Source organism: Triturus cristatus, chromosome 4_2 (assembly GCF_964204655.1).
Source record: "Triturus cristatus chromosome 4_2, aTriCri1.1, whole genome shotgun sequence".
NCBI classification, from domain to species: Eukaryota; Metazoa; Chordata; class Amphibia; order Caudata; family Salamandridae; genus Triturus; species Triturus cristatus.
This window is the reverse complement of record NC_140586.1, coordinates 731,286,343-731,308,306: the sequence shown is the minus strand read 5'-3', so window position 1 is coordinate 731,308,306 and position 21,964 is coordinate 731,286,343. Positions and strand designations below refer to the sequence as shown.

At 46.5% G+C, this 21,964-nt stretch overlaps 1 protein-coding gene across 1 annotated transcript in view; it reads right to left on the bottom strand.

Annotated features, from left to right (window-relative positions):
* Nucleotides 1-21,964, bottom strand: part of CC2D1B (coiled-coil and C2 domain containing 1B) — a 654,195-nt gene that overhangs the window by 331,853 nt on the left and 300,378 nt on the right. Inside the window, exon 15 of the mRNA XM_085602619.1 lies at nt 14,296-14,468. Within this exon, the coding sequence (XP_085458745.1) occupies nt 14,296-14,468 (173 nt within the window). The remainder of the gene's footprint in view (nt 1-14,295; nt 14,469-21,964) is intronic.

Genomic DNA, 21,964 nt, shown 5'->3' with positions numbered 1-21,964 from the left:
CCCAGGTTGCGTGCGTGGTCCGTGGGTTCCGGGGCTGTGCCTAGTGACATGGGCCACCAAGAGTCGTCCCAGGCTGATGGGGTGGGTCCGAGAATGAGGACCTCTGTCTTGTCTGAGTTCAGCTTCAGTCTGCTGTCCTTCATTCAGTCGGCTACGGCCTTCATTCTTCTGTGGAGGTTAGCTTTGGCGGTGTGGGAATCTTTGGTGAGGGATATGATCAGCTGGGTGTCGTCGGCGTAGGAGATGATGTTGAGGTTGTGTTGTCGTGCGACGTGGGCGAGTGGGGCCATGTAGATATTGAACAGCGTCGGGCTGAGGGAGGATCCCTGTGGGACGCCGCAGATGATCTCGGTGGTTTTGGAGCGGAAGGGTGGGAGGCGGACGCTCTGGGTTCTGCCGGAGAGGAAGGATGTGGTCCAGGCCAGGGCCTTCTCTTGGATACCGGCGTCATGGAGGCGTGCTGATAGGGTGCGGTGGCAGACCGTGTCAAAGGCTGCTGATAGGTCCAGGAGGATGAGGGTGGCTGTTTCTCCTTTGTCCATCAGGGTCCGGATGTCGTCAGTGGCGGCGATGAGGGCGGTCTCGGTGCTGTGGTTGCTGTGAAAACTGGATTGGGAAGGGTCCAGGATGTTGTTAACTTCGAGGTAGCGGGTCAGCTGTTTGTTGACAATCTTCTCGGTCACTTTTGCCGGGAAAGGGAGCAGGGAGATGGGCTGGAAGTTCTTGAGGTCCTTGGGGTCCGCATTGGGCTTCTTCAGAAGGGCGTTGATCTCGGCATGCTTCCAGCTTTCTGGGAAGGTTGCTGTCTCGAAGGAACAGTTGATTGTTTTCCGGAGGTGGGGCGCGATGGTTGCGCTGGCTTTGTTGAAGACGTGGTGAGGGCAGTGGTCCGATGGGGATCCGGAGTGGATGGAGTTCATGGTTTTGATGGGGTCTTCGTCGCTGACGCTGGACCAGACGGTCAGGCGACTGGTGCGAGTGGTAGTCGCAGGGGTGGTGGACTCAGTGGTGGGTGCGGGGGGGGTCGGAGTTGAAGCTGTCGAGGATGTCGGTGATCTTGCGGTGGAAGAAGGTGGCCAGAGAGTCGCACAGGTCTTGAGATGGTGGGATGTCGTTGGTGTTGGAGCTGGGGTTGGAGAGTTCTTTCACGATGCTGAAGAGCTCTTTGGTGTTGTGTGCGTTGTTGTCTAGGCGGTTCTTGAAGGCGGTCTTCTTGGCGGTCCTGATGAGTTGGTGGTGTCTGCGGGTGGCGCTCTTGAGGGCTGTGTGGTTGTCTGGTGTTCGGTCGTGGAGCCATTTCTTCTCCAGCTTCCGACAGGTGTGCTTGGAGATCCGGAGGTCCTCGGTGAACCAGGCGGCTTTCTTGTTGGTGTGGTTGGTTGTAGAGGTCTTGAAAGGGGCGAGGGTGTTGGCGCAGTCGTTGATCCACTGTGTGAGGTTGGTCGCGGCGGTGTATGGGTCGGTGGGGTTGGTGGGTTTTCTCAGGGCGAGGGCGGTAGTCAGTTGGTCCTCGGTGACCTTGCCCCAACAGCGGTGTGGTAGCTGTTGGGTGCGGTGGTGTGTGGTGGGTTTTCTGAAGGTGAAGTGGACGCATCTGTGGTCGGTCCAGTGTGGTTCGGTGGTGTGGTTGAAGGAGACGTGGGGGCTTGCGGAGAAGATGGGGTCGAGCGTGTGTCCAGCGGCGTGAGTAGGTGTCGTTACGAGCTGTTTGAGTCCGAGGTTGTCGATCAGGGCGGTGGAGTTGGCGTCGTTGTTCTCGAGGTGGAAGTTCAGGTTCCCGAGGAGGATGTAGTCCGTGGAAGCGAGGGCGTGGGTGCTGATAAGGTCGGCGATAGTGTCACTGAACTGTGGGCGGGGTCCGGGAGGTCTGTAGATGAGAGTTCCTCTGAGGGTGGTGTTGGGGTCGGTGTGGGTGTGGATCTGGAAGTACATGTGCTCGGCAGTGGTGAGGGTGTCATCGGTGTTCGTTGAGATTTTGATGGAGTCTTTGTGGATGATGGCGATTCCTCCTCCCACTCCGTTGGTGCGGTCTCTGCGGGAGATCTTGTAGCCCTGTGGGATGGCTATGGCGATGTCTGGTGCTGAGGTGGCGTTCAGCCAGGTCTCCGTCAGGAAGGCGACGTCGGGGGCGGTGGAGTCTAGGAGGTCCCAGAGTTCGATGGCGTGCTTGCGAGCGGAGCGGGTGTTGAGGAGGATGCAGCGGAGGTGGTTGGGTTCTCTGGCTGGTGGTGTGGAGGGTTGGATGCTGGTGAATCTGCAGTTCCGGCAGGTGAAAGGCCCCTGGGTGCGTTTCGAGGTTGCCCGGTAGCAGGGGTGGTCTCGTCTGGTGTTGAGAGCGTGGAGAGTGCTTGCGTCATAGTGCAGTCTGGCGTTGCGGGGGGTGCGGGGTCCAGGGGTTCTGGTGCTGGGTGCGGTCCAGGCGCGAACGGGCGCAGACGGGCTTGCCTTAGGCGCGCCAGCGGCGCGCCCGCTGCGCGCGGACGCTGCGTGGCCGCTTTGCGGCCTCCATATGAGGGCAGAGGGAGGGAGGAGCAGCTAGGAGGTGGGAGCGGGGCAGCCAATGGGAGTGATGGGGGCGGGGCTGCAGGGGCTCAGCGGCGGGGGAAAACGGCGGGAAAAAAACGGTGGGAAAAGACAGCGGGAGAGGAACAACAGAGCACAGGGGTACAGAACGCAAAACACAGGGGCACAGAATGAAAAAACAAAGTGGCACAGAAGCCAAGCGCAGGGGTATAGAATAAAAAAGGGAGCGAGCAGTCAGACGGCAACGGAGGTTCAACCCACAGGGGGCTGCGTGGCGGATGGGGGGAGCGACCTGCCTGGTGACAGGGTCAAAGGTCACTCTCTACCACCGCTTCGCGGCCTCCATATGAGGGCAGAGGGAGGGAGGAGCAGCTGGGAGGTGGGAGCGGGCGGCCAAAAAGGAAAGGTGCGTACGTGAAACAACCCTATTACAATGGAAGACTGTGAAAGGTTCTATTGAAGACAGAGACTACAACTCACTGACTCTATGTGCCGAGGTAATCACTATCAGAAAAGTTGTTTTCCATGACAAGTGTTGCAGCGTTGCCTCTGGACTCCAGACTTTGATTTATACTACTGAGTGGCGCAGGCATCCCTTGCATACAGCTGGATACATGGCCCACAGGACTTACCAAATTTGCAGATCGAAAGAAACGCGACCGCCACCGACACCCTGCAGCAGTCCCTTTTTAAACCTCCCATCTGATGACATGGTGTTCTAGACTAGAAACTCAACTACGCATACCTAGCATAGGTTGCTAGAGTATCAGGCTGGCACTCTCCTATTTTCACCACTGATTCCGTTGGAGTGGTGCTCCTGGTTCCAGACGAGGATGGAAAAGGGTGTTTATAGTTCACTCAAAGCATGGAGTATACTTAAGATAGGGGACTACTTTCATGATGGCGCTGTCCATAGCTGGGAAAACCTGCCCAAAGATGGATAGGTGCTCAGGCCATTAGATCAATTCCAGTTCGCCAGGGTTAGGCATGCGTGGCGTGAGCCCTTGGGGGACAACATGCAGGTGCCCCCTGCAATGCACATACTTGCGCATCTCATTTGCGCAGATTCTAATATCAGTTTATTCGCTCTCATTAGAATACAAGCAAAACCATCCTCGCAGGCCTGGTTAGGCTGGCACAGCAATTTGGGCTTGGTCCTTGATTAGGGCTGGAGATATTGCTTCGAAGTCACTAAGCACATATCACCAAATGCAGACATCGCCTAATACACTTTAAATACATAAATAGAGGTTATTACACCCCAACTAAGCTGTTTCGCTATGGACTGCGAGATTCTGGTAGTTATGATCACTGCGTGGAACCAGAGGCTGGGTTCTTGCACTCTGCTCGGCTGTGTCCTGACATTTGTTTATTCCGGAGTGAGGTCTTTACTGCCATGAGCGATATCGCGGGACACGTTCTAGTACCCGATCCACTTCTGGCCCTACTTTGGTATGATACGGAAATAGATAAAAGCTACAGGAAGCTGGTAGCGATGGGTATGCTGCTAGCAAAGCGTAGGGTTGCCATGCGCTCGGCCAAGGGGCTGATTCCACCGATAGGAAATTGGAGAGCAGATATGATATATTGTAATACGCAATCAGACATATACAACAAGCTGCTACCCCCCCAGGAGTGAGAAACTTGATTGTCCTCGTCCAGAATAGACCCCCCATGTGGTCTGGAATTTTAACCACATTATAAGTAGGTTTTGCCTGCACACATTGTTCTAATTTAGAGTTAGCACCGAATAGACAGAGCACTAATATGGCTTTGTTGTTGTTTTCTTTATACGCAATAGAAGCATACTCGGACGGAAAATAGGTAAATATGTTTGGCTACGGGCTATGGTTTCCCGAGTGAATCAACACGGGTTGGCATGCTGGTTGTCACTCACTCTGTCACTACGGCTTTGACGAACACCCCAATATAGTATCTTACTAGGTATGAACATGTCACGTATTTTCTCACGTCCATTTCCTTCTCTCTCCACATCCTTTTGGGTCTTAGTCTTACCAAGTACCTTGGAATATGTAATCTTCTTTACGTTTGTAAACTCTTATAAATAAGGATTTGCTATGCTGAAAACATTGGCAAATTGAATATCGGGTTTTTTATAATTTCACATTTATACTTTACTGTGAATGCGCCACAACGTTTAACTTTCATATTTATCACATCTCTGCAATGATGTATAAAGTACAATTCATTCTGCTGCGAAACTTCAGTTTCTTTGCTTTTGGACCATGACTAGTTCATAATATTGTTGAATAACCCCTCATTACTCAGAAGTTCTTGATACCATTGGGTATTTATTATTGTTTTTATTTGTACAGCCTTGAGGAAGTCGTGGGATTACTTTCCCTATACGACGAAACACATGTTGGCTGTGACTGGCTGTGACTGTGATGTTCCATTTGAAATAAAGAACGGAGAAGAGACTTCGCATATGATTTATTGATATTTATGTACTGTTTTGACTTACTCAAAGGAAACGTGAAAAACTGTAAGAATTACGTGTGCTGGGGATTTGATAGATATTCATGTTGAGCTCTTGCTCTCCCTTGTAGAGTTGGTGGTTTCTCTACACCTTACAGCACCGTCATAGAAGTGATCAACAGAAAAATGTATGTGGACTTTCCTTGAAGCGCCAATATACCTATGACCCATACCACACAATTTTGATTAACCCCCCCAGAACCGCCTAAAGAGCTATTGGGGATTGTACAAGCAATATCTAGTTGGGAGTGGGGCTGCTGTGCCAGCCAGTCAGGGCAGCGATATAGGTGCCGGAGATGTCCTGTCCAGTTTACTACTCGGAGGATGAACAATTAACAGAGTGTCTCTGTTTCCACTTCCCCCGTCTGTGGTGGGATGCCCCATTAGAAAGCCCCTGTCATTTGCACTGAGCCCTGACCTATTGGGTTTTAGACTATGTCATATGTCTATATAAGTGAAATGCCTTTTGATGGGTACTGTATTTTCTTTTTCACTTTTAAGCATGTCCTGCCTAGGTCTTGTTTTGGGATTAATTCTTGTTTCTTATTTGCTTTCTTATGTTAGAATAGTTTTTCAACCTGAATAGGATTTGTAACTTTATAAACAACAACAAAAAAAAGAAAGTGTTGCAGCGTAGACTTATGGATAGGTTCAAATGGAGATCCCATCAATTTTACCAATACCAAGTTTGATTCCCAAGGAGGGAAAGGACTTCTGATTGGAGATAAAACTTTCTTCAAACCTTCCAAAACATCTTGGACTACGGGACTCTTGAAGAAAGACTTGCGTTGATGATTTTCAATATGCAGTAATTACCGCTAAATGTACCTTAATAGATAATTCCAGGCCTGACCTGACCAAGTGACGCAAGTACGGAATGATGACATTTTCCTGTACATTAATAGGGTCATGGTTATTATTACAACACCATATGCAGAAACGCTTCTACTTAAAGGCATAGCAGGTTTGTGTGGATGGCCGTTTAGCTTCCTTTAAAATATTCATACAATCATCTGGAAGATTTAGATGGCCATATTGGGTGATTTCAGGAGCCATGCTGCCAAATTCAATGAATGGATCCTTGGATGTTGAATTATGCCCTGTTGTCTGGGCAGAAGATCTGGTCTGAGTGGATGGCACATGTGACGGACTATGAATAACTGGAGGAGATCTGTGTACCACCACGGTCTCGGCCAATCCGGAGCAATCAGTTTCATGGTGATGCTTGACTTCATCAATTTCTGAATTATTTGTGGTATGAGTGGAATTGGTGGAAAGGTGTACACAAATGGAGTCACCCAGTCTATCAAAAGGGCATTCTTTCTAGAGCACTGGACATGTAGTCTTGGGATTTTTTGTTTGGAGCAGTAGCGAACAAATCTAACATTGGAGTGCCCCATTCTTCAAAGACGTTGTCTACCACCTCGTCATGGACAACCCACTTGCGATTCTCTTCGTGTAAACGGCAAAGAAAATTTGCTTCAACGTTCTGGACTCCTGGAATGTGAAATCTTGCCAGAGCCCAATGCCACACTATTTGTGGTTGGAGCGATAATTGTCTTAACCTTGTTCCACCTTGTTTGTTTATATAGTACATTGTAGTGGTGTTGCCTATGGGGATCATTAGATCTTTGGAGGTGAGAGATGGTAGAAAAGTCTTGAGAGATAGATGTACAGCTTTCAGTTTGAATAAGTTTATATGATATGACTTCTCCTTTCGAGACCAAGAACCTTGAGTGGTGAGGTGGTTCATATGAGCGCCCCATCTTATCATTGAGGCGTCTGTGATGATGGTTTGTGAGGGTGTTTCCTTCTGAAAAGGCACTCTTGTTGGTAGATTCTGGGACTTGGTCCACCAAGAGAGGGAATGACATGCATTCTCGGTTACAAAGTTTACATCTTCCAAGCGTCCCATTCTTTGGGACCATTGATCCTCTAGGCAAATTTGGAGAGGTCTTGTGTAGAGATGTGCATTCGGGACTATGAAAATACAGGATGCCATTGAACCCAGAAGAGATGCTATCTAACAAACAGTTGGGCTGACTTGCTGCAGAAGCTGCGCACCACTTCGCTTGGATTGATGATGCTCTCTATCCTCCGAAGAAAACACTTTTTCCTTTTGTGCGTCTATTGTTGTATTGTTGCCCCAACAAATGTGAGACACTGGTCTGGTGTGGAGATCAATTTTTCTGCATTGAGTTGCAGACCCAGTTTTGATAATAGAGCTGTTGTGGTTGCAAAATCCTTCCTTGCTTTGTCAAAAGTGTCTGCTCTTATCGGCCAATCGTCTAGGTACGGATACAGAAAAATGCTTTTTTTCCTTAGGTGTGCTGCAACCAGTCATGTATTTGGAAAAAGTTCAGGGGGCTGATTTTAGACTGAAAGGAAGTACAGTGTACTGATAGCGGTCTGTTTCCAATAAAACTCTTAGAAACTGTTGGTGATAATGAGCTATTGAGGATATGAAAATATGCGTCCTGAAGGTCCACCGCACAAAGCTAATTATCCTGTCTTATTTGTGGGAATATTAGATTAAGTGACAGCATTCAGAACTTTTCCTGCATGATATATTTGGTGAGAGGTCTGAGATTCAGGATAGGCAGAATTTTTTTAAATAACTTTTCTTTTGAAAAAGAAAGTATCTTGAGTAGACAACTTTGTTGATCTGATTCCCTGGGATGTATGCTATTGCTCTTTTCTGCAGAAGGATGGATGACTCTTGCAATAGATCGTCTAGATGGGTTACTGTGACATGATGGAGGGGCTGGTGGTGGGGTGTTTTAGAAATGGAGTGCACATCCATTTTGAATGATCTAAAAACCCATCTATCATATGTTACATTTTTCCACTCTTCCAGGAAGAATTTCGTAACTCCACGCAAAGGAGTGGGAAACTGTGAAGGGGGTGTTTGTTCCTCATTGTTTGTTCTGAGAAGAGTTTTTGCCCTTGGTTTGTGAAGGCTTAGGTGGAGGAGATCTCCTTCTCTAACGGCTTTGGTAAGGCCCATGTGATTGCTGCTGTTGCTGTGAGTAATGATAAGTCCACCTAGGAGTTTGACCCCATGGTAATAAAACTGTTTGTCTCTGGGTTTGTATTGTTGTTTAAATGTCTTCTTTTGCTCTTCAAGGCTGACTGCTTTAAGCATTTCGGTCTTATTTTTCATTCAAAGCATCTCCCTTCAGTGTGCTAGTCAACAAGTGAGGAAACCGAAAACGTCCAGTTTGCAATTTTCAAATGGGCGTCAGGCTTCAGTGAGGAGTCTCAGACAATATGTTTGCGTCAGAGAGATGCCGTGACAGAAAGCAGTAGCCAAAAGTTCAAACGAGTCCACTGTAGCACTGATCTATTGATTGGAGATCAAGGAACCTTCGGTGACCGTTTCGAGGTAGTCCTGTTATTTGTGACTTGGCAAGTCAACCATGAATGCATTAATGCCATCACATATCTCACAGTGGTATCAGCACAATGATGCAGCAGAGTTGGCATTTCGTAAATGGGTAGAGGACATGCCACAGATTTTCTTGTCAATGGCATCCATCCATTTGCTCCCCCGCTCCAGAGGAGCCGAAGAAGCAATCCTTCTTACAGCTGTTGTGATAATCGACTTAGGTTTAAGATCAGTTTTTAAGAAATCCGGATCTTGTTGTGGTGGCCTGGACTTCTTCAGAAGCTTAGGCATAGCTGATTTTACAGTAGCTGGTGTTAGAAATGTTTCTTCAACAATGTCCACAAGACCTAAAAGAAGAAAGAGAAGATTTCTAGGAATAGATCTTGGATGTAGAGTCTACAAAATCACTGACACTGTTGGCTGAGGTGTATCAACCATGATATTAAGTTTAGATGCCCTTCTTACTAGAGCGTCTTGGAAAGTGATGATGTTGTCCACTGGAGAAATCCTAGTCAGAGACTGAGGTGGAGAAGTTGTTGTGTGAGATATGTTCAATGAGGCAGCAGCAGATCTTGATGAGGTGGTGTTGGATCTCCTATGAGACTGTGATCTGATGGTGGTGCTGTAATTGGAGATGGAGCCTTCCATTTTCGAATGGGCAACATGGACGTGACCCTTTAGAGCTGTTGTACAGGTGACAAATTTAAATGTTGTAAATGATCCTGGTTGAGGTGTAGGAGTCTCTGATTGCTGTTAAGTCTCTTACCATTGACAGCAGTATGAAATATCCACTTGAGGAATTCGACGTCGAGAGTGTGTATGGTGTTATTGATGTTGTGCATATTCTCTTTGTCCTAACTGGTGTCTTCCACGGAGAGGAATGTCTCTTCAACGCCAAGTGGGTTTTATTTCAAAGTCGAGTGGTGAGATTTTGACGCCGACCGATGAGATCTTGATGTCATGTGGTGGGACTTCGATGTTGATCTAGTCTTCAGTGTCCTAGGTAATTTTGCCACCGATTTGGAAGTCGAACGGTGATGGTGTTATGTCAATTTTGAGCCTTCCTTCGAAGGCAAACAGGACGGGACCAAACCTCTCGACTGGGACGTCTATGTTCTTGATATTGGCAAAAGGCGTCAATGAGATGAGAATGGTGTCGATGCCGATGTCGAGAGGGAGACTTTCTGAACACAGATCTCCTTTTGTGGGAGTCCTTACCTGCCTTCTGCCACTTTTCTGGAGACTGGTGAGAGGAAGATCTTTTTATCCTCTTCTTCCTCTCTTGGTCTGGCTTCATATCTTGAATCCAGCCATGAAGTCTGATGCCCTCTCTGTCCTTAGGAGTTCTCTAAGACATTTTACTGCGAGTGTCAGAGCCTTTAGTGAGGTGTGTTGGTGACTAACAGCACACAAACCTTGTGAGCATCAGAGCTAGCCTTTTGTCTACCACATAATGGACATTTGGTGAAAAAAAGCAGGCATTCTGACTAAAAACTCGTCAGAATTTCCGAAAAAATGAGTGTATAATTGACAGAAGAGATGACAAATTATCAAGTTCAAAGCTTTTAAAAGCACTGAATACATTTTAGCACAGGTTGTGTAGCTGAAAAACACCAGAGGCGTTCAGAGATTCTGCCTGAAGGAGCCGGAAAAAAGAACTGACACTCTCAGGCAAACTGCCAGTGCATTGTGGGATGGGGTACCTCTGGGTTCCTTAAAGGTGCAGGTCCCTTTTTAGGTCTCGCCTGCGTGGACTGCGCACATGCGCAGTCTCGCTGGCGAGATTTAATTATTTAGAGGGAATTCTGCAAAGGGCTTCAAGCCCCGCCCCTCTTTCCCATTGGCCGGCGTCACCGTTTATGCTAATCGGTGGCCAGCCATTTGGAAAGACCTCTGCGTGACGTACACTTTTCGGCCGGCCCACTTGGACGGGCTCGTCCGCTTTCCGGCTGAAGTAAAAGCTTTCTTATCTTTATGGGGCCATGTGTTTAAACACATGGCCCCATAAAGACAAGAAAGCTTTCACAATGGACGAAAGTGAAAGCGGACCGTGCTTGTTCTCATTCTGAGACTTGGTGGTGCCTTTGCTGCTACCGTCGAGCTCCGGTGGCTGTACAGCCGATACTTGACTGCTGTGGTGCGGCTGCATAGTGGGCGGCCTCGGACTACACGTTCTGCCGGTCTTCATAGACGCCTGCTCGACAGAAAGCTGCAGTAGCAGCTGTGCTCCCTAAGGTGAGGCCATCGGAGGCAGCGACTGAAGGTGCGTGGCTGGGGCAGTAGACCTGTACTGCCGGGACTTCTGCGGCCAGTACGCATGCAGATTTCTGGACTCAGGCATGCAGGCTCGGCGCCCGTGGTGCGGCTGTGTGGTGGGCGGCCTCGGCTGAGGACGCGATGCCGGAGACTCGGTGGATGAACCGGGCCGCGGTGTGTGGGCGACATAGATTTCTGGGCCCGACCGCGCCGGATCGGCTTCCCTGAGACTCCCCCGGATTTGGTCTGCAGACTGTGGAGGTGCGGGCTGCTGTGGTGGGTGCGCCGGGTCCGCTGTACTGTGTTGAGTGGCTGCTGTTGAGTGGAGGTGAAGATGTGAAAGGCCTACCTCGATCCCCTGCATACGTTTTTTGGCAGTCAAATTAGGCCACGACGGTGATGAGGCCGCACCGGTTGGGGGACTAAGGTACGTGTAAGAGAGACCCGCCCTTTGCTGCCGCGTGGGGGTAAAACTACCAGACAAATATTTCACCCTGTACCATAAAATCCCTTGAGACCTCGTGGTCAGCTCGGGTGGCGGCATGGTAGCACGGATGTGTCCCCCTCCCCCCCTGGTCGTAGACGTGCTGGGAAGTGCAAGATTGGATGGGCCTAAAGTGAAGTGACTGGTATCAGCTAAATAGTGCACCACGCTCCAGACAGCCTGCCCATGGGTACATCCGGGCCTGGGGCAGTGGATCAGCGCCCGCTAGGGGAGGTGGGGTCGCTCAAACGAGGTTTGATGCGACTTGTGAGTGCGGTGGCCACCCCTGGCCGACCCCCCCATCGGAGCTCACTGTAGAGAGTAACCAGAGATAACAACTTACCTCAGTGTGGAACAACAGGATATTTTTGGCTCCGCATCCAGACCAACCCCCTACTCCACTACAGTATACCATGGCGAAAGCTAAGCCGCCTGGCACATCATCCAAGCAAAGCACGATGGACAGGTACACCGGAGGGGTGGCAGAGCCATGCGATGTAGTCTCTCTGGGGTCATGTATGTGCGATGCGCGTAATAATAATGGACGAGCCTAAAGCGGGCATTGCGTGAGATCGTGCGTGTGAGCGCGTCCACTGTCCTCCAGTCCCCACCTCCAGAGGCTCCTTCAGATCCGCGTTCCATCTGCCGAATGCCCTTGGGGCCGATCAACTGCATCTGCCCTAATGGCCTTACGCAAGAGGGAAATGAGGAATTTACCCGCTCCACATGCAAGTATTACATATAAGGTCAGCCTGTGTTGTGGGCCATATCTCTTTGAGGAGGTTGGACAGTACAGCGTATTCCAAGTACTGTCCCTGACCCAGCCCAAAGTCCCCACCAAACTTGCTATGTTTTAAAAAAATACTACCAAGTATATGATACCCAGATTATAGTTAGCAGGTTTGATATGGTCTGGCCGAAATCCCAATGTCCAGGCTTCATCCATTGCTACGTTCAAGTGATTGTACCTTCTTGTGCCTCCAATTAAATATATCTTGTAAATTAAAATGGGAAAGGGTGGAATGTTTTTATTTCACAACACTTTTTATAAAGTTTTCAGTCACAACATGGCTCGTAGGACACGGTATACATATAAATCGTCTCTCAATCAATGACATGGCGTTTTTTTAATGCTTAAACCAAGCAATAATGCTAATGCAAACAGAAAAATAACGCATTCGCAATGCAATAGGTCTCGCATTCACGCGAGTTTAAGCTATTAGTATTGTCATTGACAATGCCTTTTATTTATGTTTTAAAACCCAAAACATAAATAAAAGGCATTGTCCTTTACAATGCTAATAGCTTAAACTTGCGTGAATGCGAGACCTACTGCATTGCAAATGCTTGTTTAAGCTTCTCAGTGATAACCTATCAGGCTGCTTGTTCCTTCTCTTTCTGTTTAATATTTACAGACAGCCTTTTTTCGATGACAAAGTGTTGCAAATTTTATTGGTCTATCCTTTTCCAGTTTTTTCTCCTCCAGCATTCACCAGGAAAATGCATCTGACAGCCTACACTGTGAATATATAGAAAAGGACTTTCAGTGATGAATATTCTTCAATGTCTTTTTCCAGGATTCTTTATATATATATATATATATATATATATATATATATATATATATATATATATATATATATATATATATATATTGAAGAAGGTGTTCTGGGGTTCACGCAAACAGCATAGAATTATTCAAGGTTTAGGACTATCGATAAAGATCCTACGATGCAGAAAGAACTGATGTCAGCGCACAAGGGTGGTTCTTATATGGGCATTGCAACATAATTTCCAACAAGGATGACAACAACACGTAGATCGACACCACAAACCGGTGTGCAGAAGTACTGCTCAAGATTTTCCTGATCCAGTCTGACACCTGTAGAATATTCTAAGGTGAGGAAGCAACGGTTAGAAGTCTCCATAATAAACATTTACCATGCACACTGGTGAAAAAAAGAATTTTGGAGAAAATTAGTGGAGTAAAGTTTGGAATCTACGTCTGAAGGTACTGAAAGAAAGGAAGGAACTGATTTCAGTGCACCTGCGTGGCGCTTAAATGTGATCCTGCACGTTCTGGAGTTGAATGATCTCTGTGTGGAGCCGCAAAATGCCACCTACCGGCAAGCATTACTACTGCTTTTGAGTTTCCAGATCCAGTCTTATACCTGGGGAAATATTCAGGAAAGGAATCTGTGGTTAGACGTACCCATTAGAATTTATTTTTTTCATTAGACGGTTTCCCTACTCTGCTCAGTAATAAACCTTGGCCTGGGCAATATAAACATCTCTCTTATCTCTCCATCAGGTACCTGGGCTTAGATGTTACACTGAGACAAGCAGTGCAGTTGTGCCGTACACATGCATAACTATAACAAAACGTAGACATGAATATCTTGGAAAAAGACCCAAAAAAAGGCAAATACATGTGTGACAACAGACCACAATTGCGTGTCTTGACAGCTCGCTCTGCACTGCCTGTGCTTGCCCTGAAAGCCTGTGTCACAGCTATGTGAGTAGAGGGACATGGGGGTGGTGATGCTGCTAACACCTAAGCTGCAGAAACTTCATAGTTTTCCAGGAGATACCATGCAGCAAGAGTACAAACAAATAGGTCTCTGCATCAGTGTCTTGTATCATGAGAGCATAACAGCGTTTTCAGGGTTCCAGCTTGGCTACTCGGGCAATTATCACATTTTCCCAGGGAAACAGTAGACCTTAGAGAAAACCGTTTTAGTTAAGAGTTGCGAGCTTAGCACTGAGTGGTAAATCAATGGCCACAAAGGAGAGCATTCCAGGACACAGAGAAAAAGAGCAAGAATATTTTATCATGGCCACCTCACGTCCTGTAAGTGAATTTATGTGGTTGCATAGTTGGCTACTCAGTAAGGAAATGTAAAGTTACAGCTTTACAAGTTTTGGATCCGGGAAGAAATTCTCTGATGAAATGATGATACTTGCATGAAAAGGAAACATTAATTTCTTCAGTATTAAGTCTTCTTATATAAATAAACAAAACAGAGCCTTGATTTCCCTAAAACTGTCAATGTAAGAATACCTTGTAATTAATTCTCAAACACATGCCAATTCACAAAATGTTTGCCAAAATGAGTAAGATTACAGTTTGAATGGCTTTACCAACCTTTGAAATATCAATTGATTTTCCGCTTTTTACTAGTTCAATACTTGGGTCAAAACCTTTGGCAGTTTTTAAGTATAGCTTTGCTTGTTCAAGATCATTTTTCTGCTTAGCTTGGACAGCTGCCTTCAGATATTGTTTCTTCCGATTTTCTAGGAACTCAAGTTGTCCTCTTGCTAAAAAGGAAAATTTTAAAGACATGAAAAAGTGTTAACCCGATTTTACCCTTGTACATACATTCAATGTTACACTTTTTCAATCTAATTACGGATCATACTCATTAACTATTATGGAAGTCATAGTGAAAACATACACAGTTTACTTTGCACCTTCTTTCAGATTTGCAAAATGTTATAGGGTGGTGCCAAGTCCAGAAAATAAAACTGCTGTATTGGTAATGTGGCATGTGCAGTTCGCATACACCATGTAATTAAATATAGCACATGACATTCTTGCCTCAATTCTTACTTACAATACGCTAAAAACTACAACACAAAAGCTACAAGTTGGAATGGATCCTGGATACATTCCATGCAGGATCATATGGAATGGCAGGTAGAAATTCGTAGTTAGAGTATAGGAATATATATCACAGTAATGTAAGAAGAAAACCCGCCTCTTCCTGCTGTTACTTGGCTGCCGGACCAAGGGGGACTACACCAACCAGCCTTCCTTGCCTCTCTTGCGGCGCGTAGCCGCCAGCGTCATTGTGTTGCTCCAGAAGGCGCTACAAAACCGTCTGCGGGCTCCCGCAGCGCTGGACCTGCTTCTTCCTGCTGTTACTTGCTGCCAGACCAGGGGGGATTACACCAACCTTGCCTCACTTGCGGCGCGTAGCCGCCAGCATCATTGTGCTGTGCCAGGAGGCGCTACAAAAAAGGCCGCGGGCTTCAGCAGCGCGGGACACGGGGTGGCCCAGGCCGCCCCCGGGCAAAGCCTGGGCCATGGGCGGGCCCGTCTGCGCACGGATGAGACTGGGCTGGGCTCCTTCTCTTGTTTTAACAGTTTTTTGTCTTGATTCCCGAGGGAGTTTTTATGTGAAGTAAGTCGTTTTTTAAATACTTACCCGAGGTGCTTTAGTTATTTTTACGTGTTGCCCTTGCACCTCCTGTGGCGGGTTCTCTTGCTCCTTTAAAAAGGAATGAAATTGTAGTTTATTTGTGCCTATAAATGGCTAAAGATAGCAACGTGTGACTAGGGAGGGGTCCCCTAAGACTCCCAAGACTCTCCAAAATTCCACACTTGACTGTTTTTTAACAAAGGCTGCCTCTGCTATTGACAAGGAAATTTTGGCAGTCGAACGGCGGTTATCTCGGGGGGTAGGGGGAGTTCCCTTGCCACACTGACCCTAGACCCAATGCCCAGTAGGGCATAGGAGTCAAGCGAACACGGAGCCCCAGGAAGTTTATTGATTCAATTTTAAATCCCAAACTGAGTCATTGTTACTCCTTGAGAATTCAGATCCCCCTTACTCGGAACCCACGATATCTGGTCCTCCAGCTAAAAGGAAGAAGAAGTTGAAGCACATGGAACCCCCAGTCGGAGCTAAGACAAGGGCAAAGAAAAAGCAACAGGATTTATCCCAAGGGCCTACCAGCATTCGGCCACCTCCTGCTATAGTGCAAGAATCGGAATCAATCACTTTATCATGCTCATTTTACGATACAGACACTTTCCTAAGTCGGCTGGATGAACTTTTAACAAAAGGTTTTACACCAATTATGTCCAGACTTGACAAGTTAGAGTATAATTTAGACCTTTTAACAAAATCTGTTACATGTGTCTTGGAAGGGGAAGGAAAAAACTGAGCTCAACATCAGGGTAGCCCTAGCTTGGGGGGGCCTCACGGCCCAGTAGTTATCCATAACAGGCCGGGGTATCAGAACAACTTGCTTACACCAGTAGTACAGTCTGGCGTGGCAGGGGTAGTCTTGGAGGAAGTTAACACCATAAATAGTGTCCCTGAGTATACTAGTTACACTAATGGTTGTGAAGCCGAATGGCATTAGGCCTAGGCCGTAAACTCAGAGTCTAAATATCTATCATAAGAGGAACGACCCACCGAGGCAAATGTCTAGTCAAACAATTGCTTTGGTCCACTTTGTAGATCAACCTCACGATGTTAACTTGGACCTACCACCTGAGAGCTGCCCTATGTTGTCATACTCACTAATGTTCCTCCGCTCCAGGCCAATACTCAAGAATCTACAGCCCAATTGGAAAATAAGGTCTGTCACTGGCTATTCCAATCGGCGCAGTATGATAACTCAAGCTATAAGGACATTCTGATGGTAAGTGGAGTAGGCTGGGTTGGTCCATTAGAGAAGTCCATTGATGGAGATTGTGTTGTAGTAACTTGTCGGAGCCTGGACCATGCGGGATCGATAATTATGAGTGGGAGACATACCTCCAGAAGGGGTCCAGTACAGGGGATAGGTATTATGCCACTGGGTTTCTTCTATAGACATCTCAAATCTGGTGGCTTAACTAACTTACCAAATCTCCGACCAAAGCGATCTGATCAGACGAGAAAGGAATATTTTCCTATTAAATCCAGTAATAGATATGAGGTATTATCAGGCATGGACAAAGTAGACTGACTAGAGCCTCTTAAAGATGTCCAAGCAAGTTCTCAAGGGAGGTTATCGCATGGCTCTGTTCAGGCCGGTGCGAAAGAAGAGGCGCAGACATGTTCTCACCTTAATGCATTAGAATCTCTCACTCTAGTTAGTCCATCTGCCAACAGGCCAATCTCTACACCCTCAATTAGTCCTAGCCTTGCAGTAAGACAGACCCCGAAGGAAGGATCCTCCACTGATCAGCAGTTGTATATCCTCTCATGGAACATCACTGGCTTACGTTCTAAACTTAATGACCCAGAGTGAGGCACCCTAGTGGACAACTGCCATTTGTGTCTCTTCCAAGAAACCTGGGCCATTTAACTGATACACAGGGTGGGTTTTACTAATTTTAGCATAGAGGCAAAACAATCACTATCGGGCAGACATGCAGGAGAAATGCTGATACGGGCTAAAACATCATTAGCTTGTAAAATTAAGCGCCTTGACATAGACTCCCAGGAGATTCCGGCCATTCATATGGCCTCGCTCAAAGGGGAAATCCTTGTCAGGACCTTCAACATATACAATAGGTTTAAAAGCCCCCATAAACCATCAAACACCATGACAACGCTATCCAATTTTCTGGAAACTGACAGTAACGATTGTCCTCGCATCATAGCAGGTTATTTTAATACCATGTATGAGCCTGTGGATTTTGTCCAGGAATTAGTCATGAAGGAGGAATCTGCTAGAGGCATTACTAGGCTACAAATTCCAACACTTAAAAATTTCTACTTGTAGCAAAGCAAGTTTAATCTTTTACTCTTGCACAGGGGGTGCGGGTATTCAATGGGAGGACCCACTCAGACCCCAGGTCAGACTATACTTTTAAGAGGGGAAACACCAGAAGTAGAATAGACTATACCTTAGTCAATCTCGATCTCTGGCCACAAGTAAGTGACCTGGCCACAAGTAAGTGACATGGCCATTTTTTAACGAAATGATAGAGATAATGCCCAACTCTTAGCTTTTCTGGGCTACCGGTTTTAAAACCACAGAAACATGTAGTAAAGGCTCAGGCAGTAACAACTAACAACAAGAGAATTAAGTGGGCACACATGGTCGCTGATGGCAAGCTTCTACCTGAAATTTATAAAGAGGTGACGCAGTTTCTGGTGAAGTTGTCAAATGCCATCATAAATGATGACACCATTTTAGTCCGTTACCAAGATTTTTCGAATAAGAATTCGCCCTTTTGCAATAGGTAGGGAGGCCCGCCCCCGCGTAAAAGTAAAAACGAAGTATGGTACAATAAGGAATGTAGGGAGGCAAGAACAAAATTAATGGAGGCAGTTAAGGAGGGGAAGAAGTCCAAGATACTTAACAAAAGGAAGTCCTATACGACCATACAAAGGGAAGCAAAGCGCATCTGGGAAACAGAAAGCTGGCGTACATTAGTTGAGGCATATAGGCAAAAGGATTGCCGGTTATTCTGGCATCTTGTTTCTAAGGGGGTAACCCATCAGGTCACTGAAAATTATTATTATATACAGCCGCACGTTTGGGAAGGGTACTTTCAGGCCTTATACTCTGTGGAGGAAGGTGAGATGGGGGTGCTCCAGAGGGGGTACATAGGGATCGTAATAATGAGTCTGAATGGAATGAGGAAGTGAGTTTTTCCCTTATGGAAGTTAAGAATGCAATTTCTTCCCTCCAAAACAGTAAAACCCCCGGGCTTGATAGACTTGATCGGAACCCAATATTTGTGGCCCTCTGCTCCAGGCTGTTTTTAATGCCCTCACACGGGGAGGTACCATTTCGGGCATGTGGAAGGGAGCTGAAATAATCCCAAACTACAAAAAAGGGGATAAAGTGGACCCTGCAAATTATAGGTCTATCAGCCTTATAGAGGTGTCCCAAATCTTTTTTTAGCAAACTTATTTTAACTTGTATCCAAAACTGGACAGAGGACAATAATATAATTTCACATTTGCAGGCGAACTAACGAGCTGCTACCAGCACTTTAGATCAAGTGTTTCGTTTTTTAATGCTCAATTGGAAAGAGGTCACAATCAAGAAAGGCCACCTCTATGTGGTGTTCATTGACCTCAAAACCGCTTTTGACTCCATCGACTGCACTAGGCTCTGGAATACCCGGAGGGATATGGGACTTCCCCCTTCCCCTACTCCACCTTTTAATCAGGTTACACATGGAACCAAGATGGGAAGTGGATTTAAATTTCAATTGGGAAAGGAGTGCGCCAGGGGTGCGTGTTGACCCCAACTATGTTTACCCTATTTATGAACGAGCTAATAAATGAGTTGTATGACTGTGGAGGTGACCCACCGAAAATGAGAGGCGAGCAAATACCATCGCTCGTTTGCTGATGATACGCTACTTATATCTAAAACCCCAATGGCCATCCAAAATGTTTTAACCAAATTCTCAAAAGCGTGTGAATCTAGGGGTTTGAAAATCAACTATACGAAAACTAAGTATATGGTCTTCAACCCCTATCAATTTGCTAAGGGGAAAATATTGCTGGAAGGTCAGTTATTGGAGCAGGGCAAAGCCTTTGACTACTTAGGCGTAAGTATATGTGAAAATTTGGCATGGTCCCCCCAAATCCTGAAAAGTGTTTTGACACCTGGCCTGTACACCCCCCCTTCCCGGCCCCCCCCCCCGAGTGCGTAGGCAAAGAGCAGGGGGGCGCTCCTTTAGGGCGTTGGCCCCCACCCTGTGGAACTCTGTCCCCCTTGCTGCCCGGGAGACACAAGATCACTGGGCATTTAGGAAACTGATTAAAACCTGTCTCTTTTCTAATCTCTAGTTATTCCTTCCCTATGGCCACTTGTCCGTTAGTGCAGGGATGCCCCGTTGCTGGGCCAGCTATGAACTTTATAAGTCTGCCTAACATTACATAACATTAAAGTTTTCAATTTGAGCCTCACTACACTGCTTCCATTTGTCAATAGAATAATTATCACTGCCCTCTCCAATTCATCAATCCCCCAGCCCCCGAAACATGCTATCATCACCAATAATCATCACCATCATAAGGGAATTTCTAGTGGACCCGTACAATCTTTCCAATTGAAGATGTATATACAGCTTATCTTGTAATGCACACATGCTACAAACAATTGTCATCAACCAACTTTCCTCTCACTTTTAAATAAACTGTATTCTCAGTAAATTTCAGCTCAGCTTTCAATCCCATCAAAGCAAAGAGTCATGCCTATCATTAAACATCAAAGAAAAACTATTTAATACAAAGGACAAATGCAAACCTAATACACTAATTTTATTATACTTTTCGTCTGCTCTTAACGCTATTGACTATCAAGTGGTCTTTCAAAGACTGAACAAATTTGGCAGGTTTATCTCCTTTCTACCCACCAGTTCCCTTAGGGTCAAGCTTGGTACATTCCTCTCCAGATTCACCATCATCATTTGTGGACAACTCATTGCTTGGCATGTTCACCAAAGCTATTTAACACGTACGCAGTTGCTGTGATAAATATCCTAGACTCCTGAAATCCCCCCTAAACATGTAATAACATCCTGCAACCTCCGAGTGTTGTTGGACAACTCTCCTTCACACCTCAAACAAATGCAGTCACTAAATCAGCATTCTACCACTTTTGCCTACCAAATGGCATTCTACAGTTCATTCACCTCTCTCAGAAGTTTGCCTCAATCTTCACTACAGACCTACCTTGATAAATAAATAGTGTCCTGTGAGGAAATAGAATTGAATTACATGGTGTGGTTGTGAAGACCTCACCCATTTAATACACTTACCAACTCCCTTAGGACTAGTAGGTTTTGTTTGGTAAACAAAGGAACACTATTAAAGCATTTAAGCAGCACAAAAGCAATTGAAGAAGAAATCAATGAGACACTCAAGAAATCCAGCACCAATTTATAAAAATTAATGATATGTTTATGTATTTTTAGACGCCACAACAAAAAGATCTACCGCAGGGTTCCGGGGACATAACAATTACAAAGTATAGTAAACATGCACTTTTTCACCAAACCGCGAGCAAGCATTGAAAAATGTAACAAATTTGACAACTGGAAACTTTTTGAGCAAAACACTTGGCTAGTTGTATTGTGGTCAGCAAGAGTTACTTCAGGTGGCCAGTTCAGCAGCTTCTAAACACTTTTTTCCCCTTTACTACAGGCTCCCATGAAAGTGGTCCTGATGCAAGGGATACAGGATGCTATAGATGCTCAATGATGTTGTGAATACGATGCGGTCGACGGGGGTCTTCCTGAGGCTACTCCTAGGTTAACAAACTCGGTGAGGTGGTTCTGGCCACAGGGGTCAAAGTTCCTCGAAGTCGTCTCGGTCCTGGCAAAAGTCCAGTGGCCACTGGGCTACCAGTCTCCCCCGGTATCGCGGTTACAGCCTATCCTTCCCTGGGCGATAACTTGCCTTCTTGGCGACCAGGCTGCACTCCGATGACTCTACCTGGTCCAGCAGATTCGGAAGCAACTTCAAGCATTGGGACCTGGTCTCTGGTGCTGCATGGCGACAAGCAAAGGCGGCTTGAAGATTTGGGTTACCAACTCGCTCTAGCAGGCTTCTTCAGCTGTTGTGGCCCTCTGTAGCACACAGGAGGTCAGCCAGCTGACCGTCGAGTCTCTTGCCTCGGCTGGGCTCCGGAGATGACTTATCTACGAGCAGGACACAGCAGGCACAATCCCTTCTCCTTTGCTAGCCATCTGATTCAGCAGGTGCAGTCAGTGCCAGTGCAGTTTCTATTTGCCGGTTTGTTGGTGCAGCAGGACTTTCAGAGAGATCGACCCTATGCTCAGGATCGCCTCGCGGCCTTTGTGGTCTGAGGGGTAGCAGCAGGAAGACCTCCATCAACCGCGTCCTTCAGCATCTTCAGTACCCTTCATCAGGACCACTTCCGTGGGAATCCACTACAAAGGGAATAAAGTGCCTCGAACTGCTTGGAGACTGCTTCACCTGTGAATGTAACTGAATCGGAGGACCTTACTGGTCCCCCTGACTGGCTACCTACTAGAGTTGGTCGCCTAAAGTGACTGTGACTGCAATACAACTAACAACTTTTTGGTGAAAAAGTTTTACTTT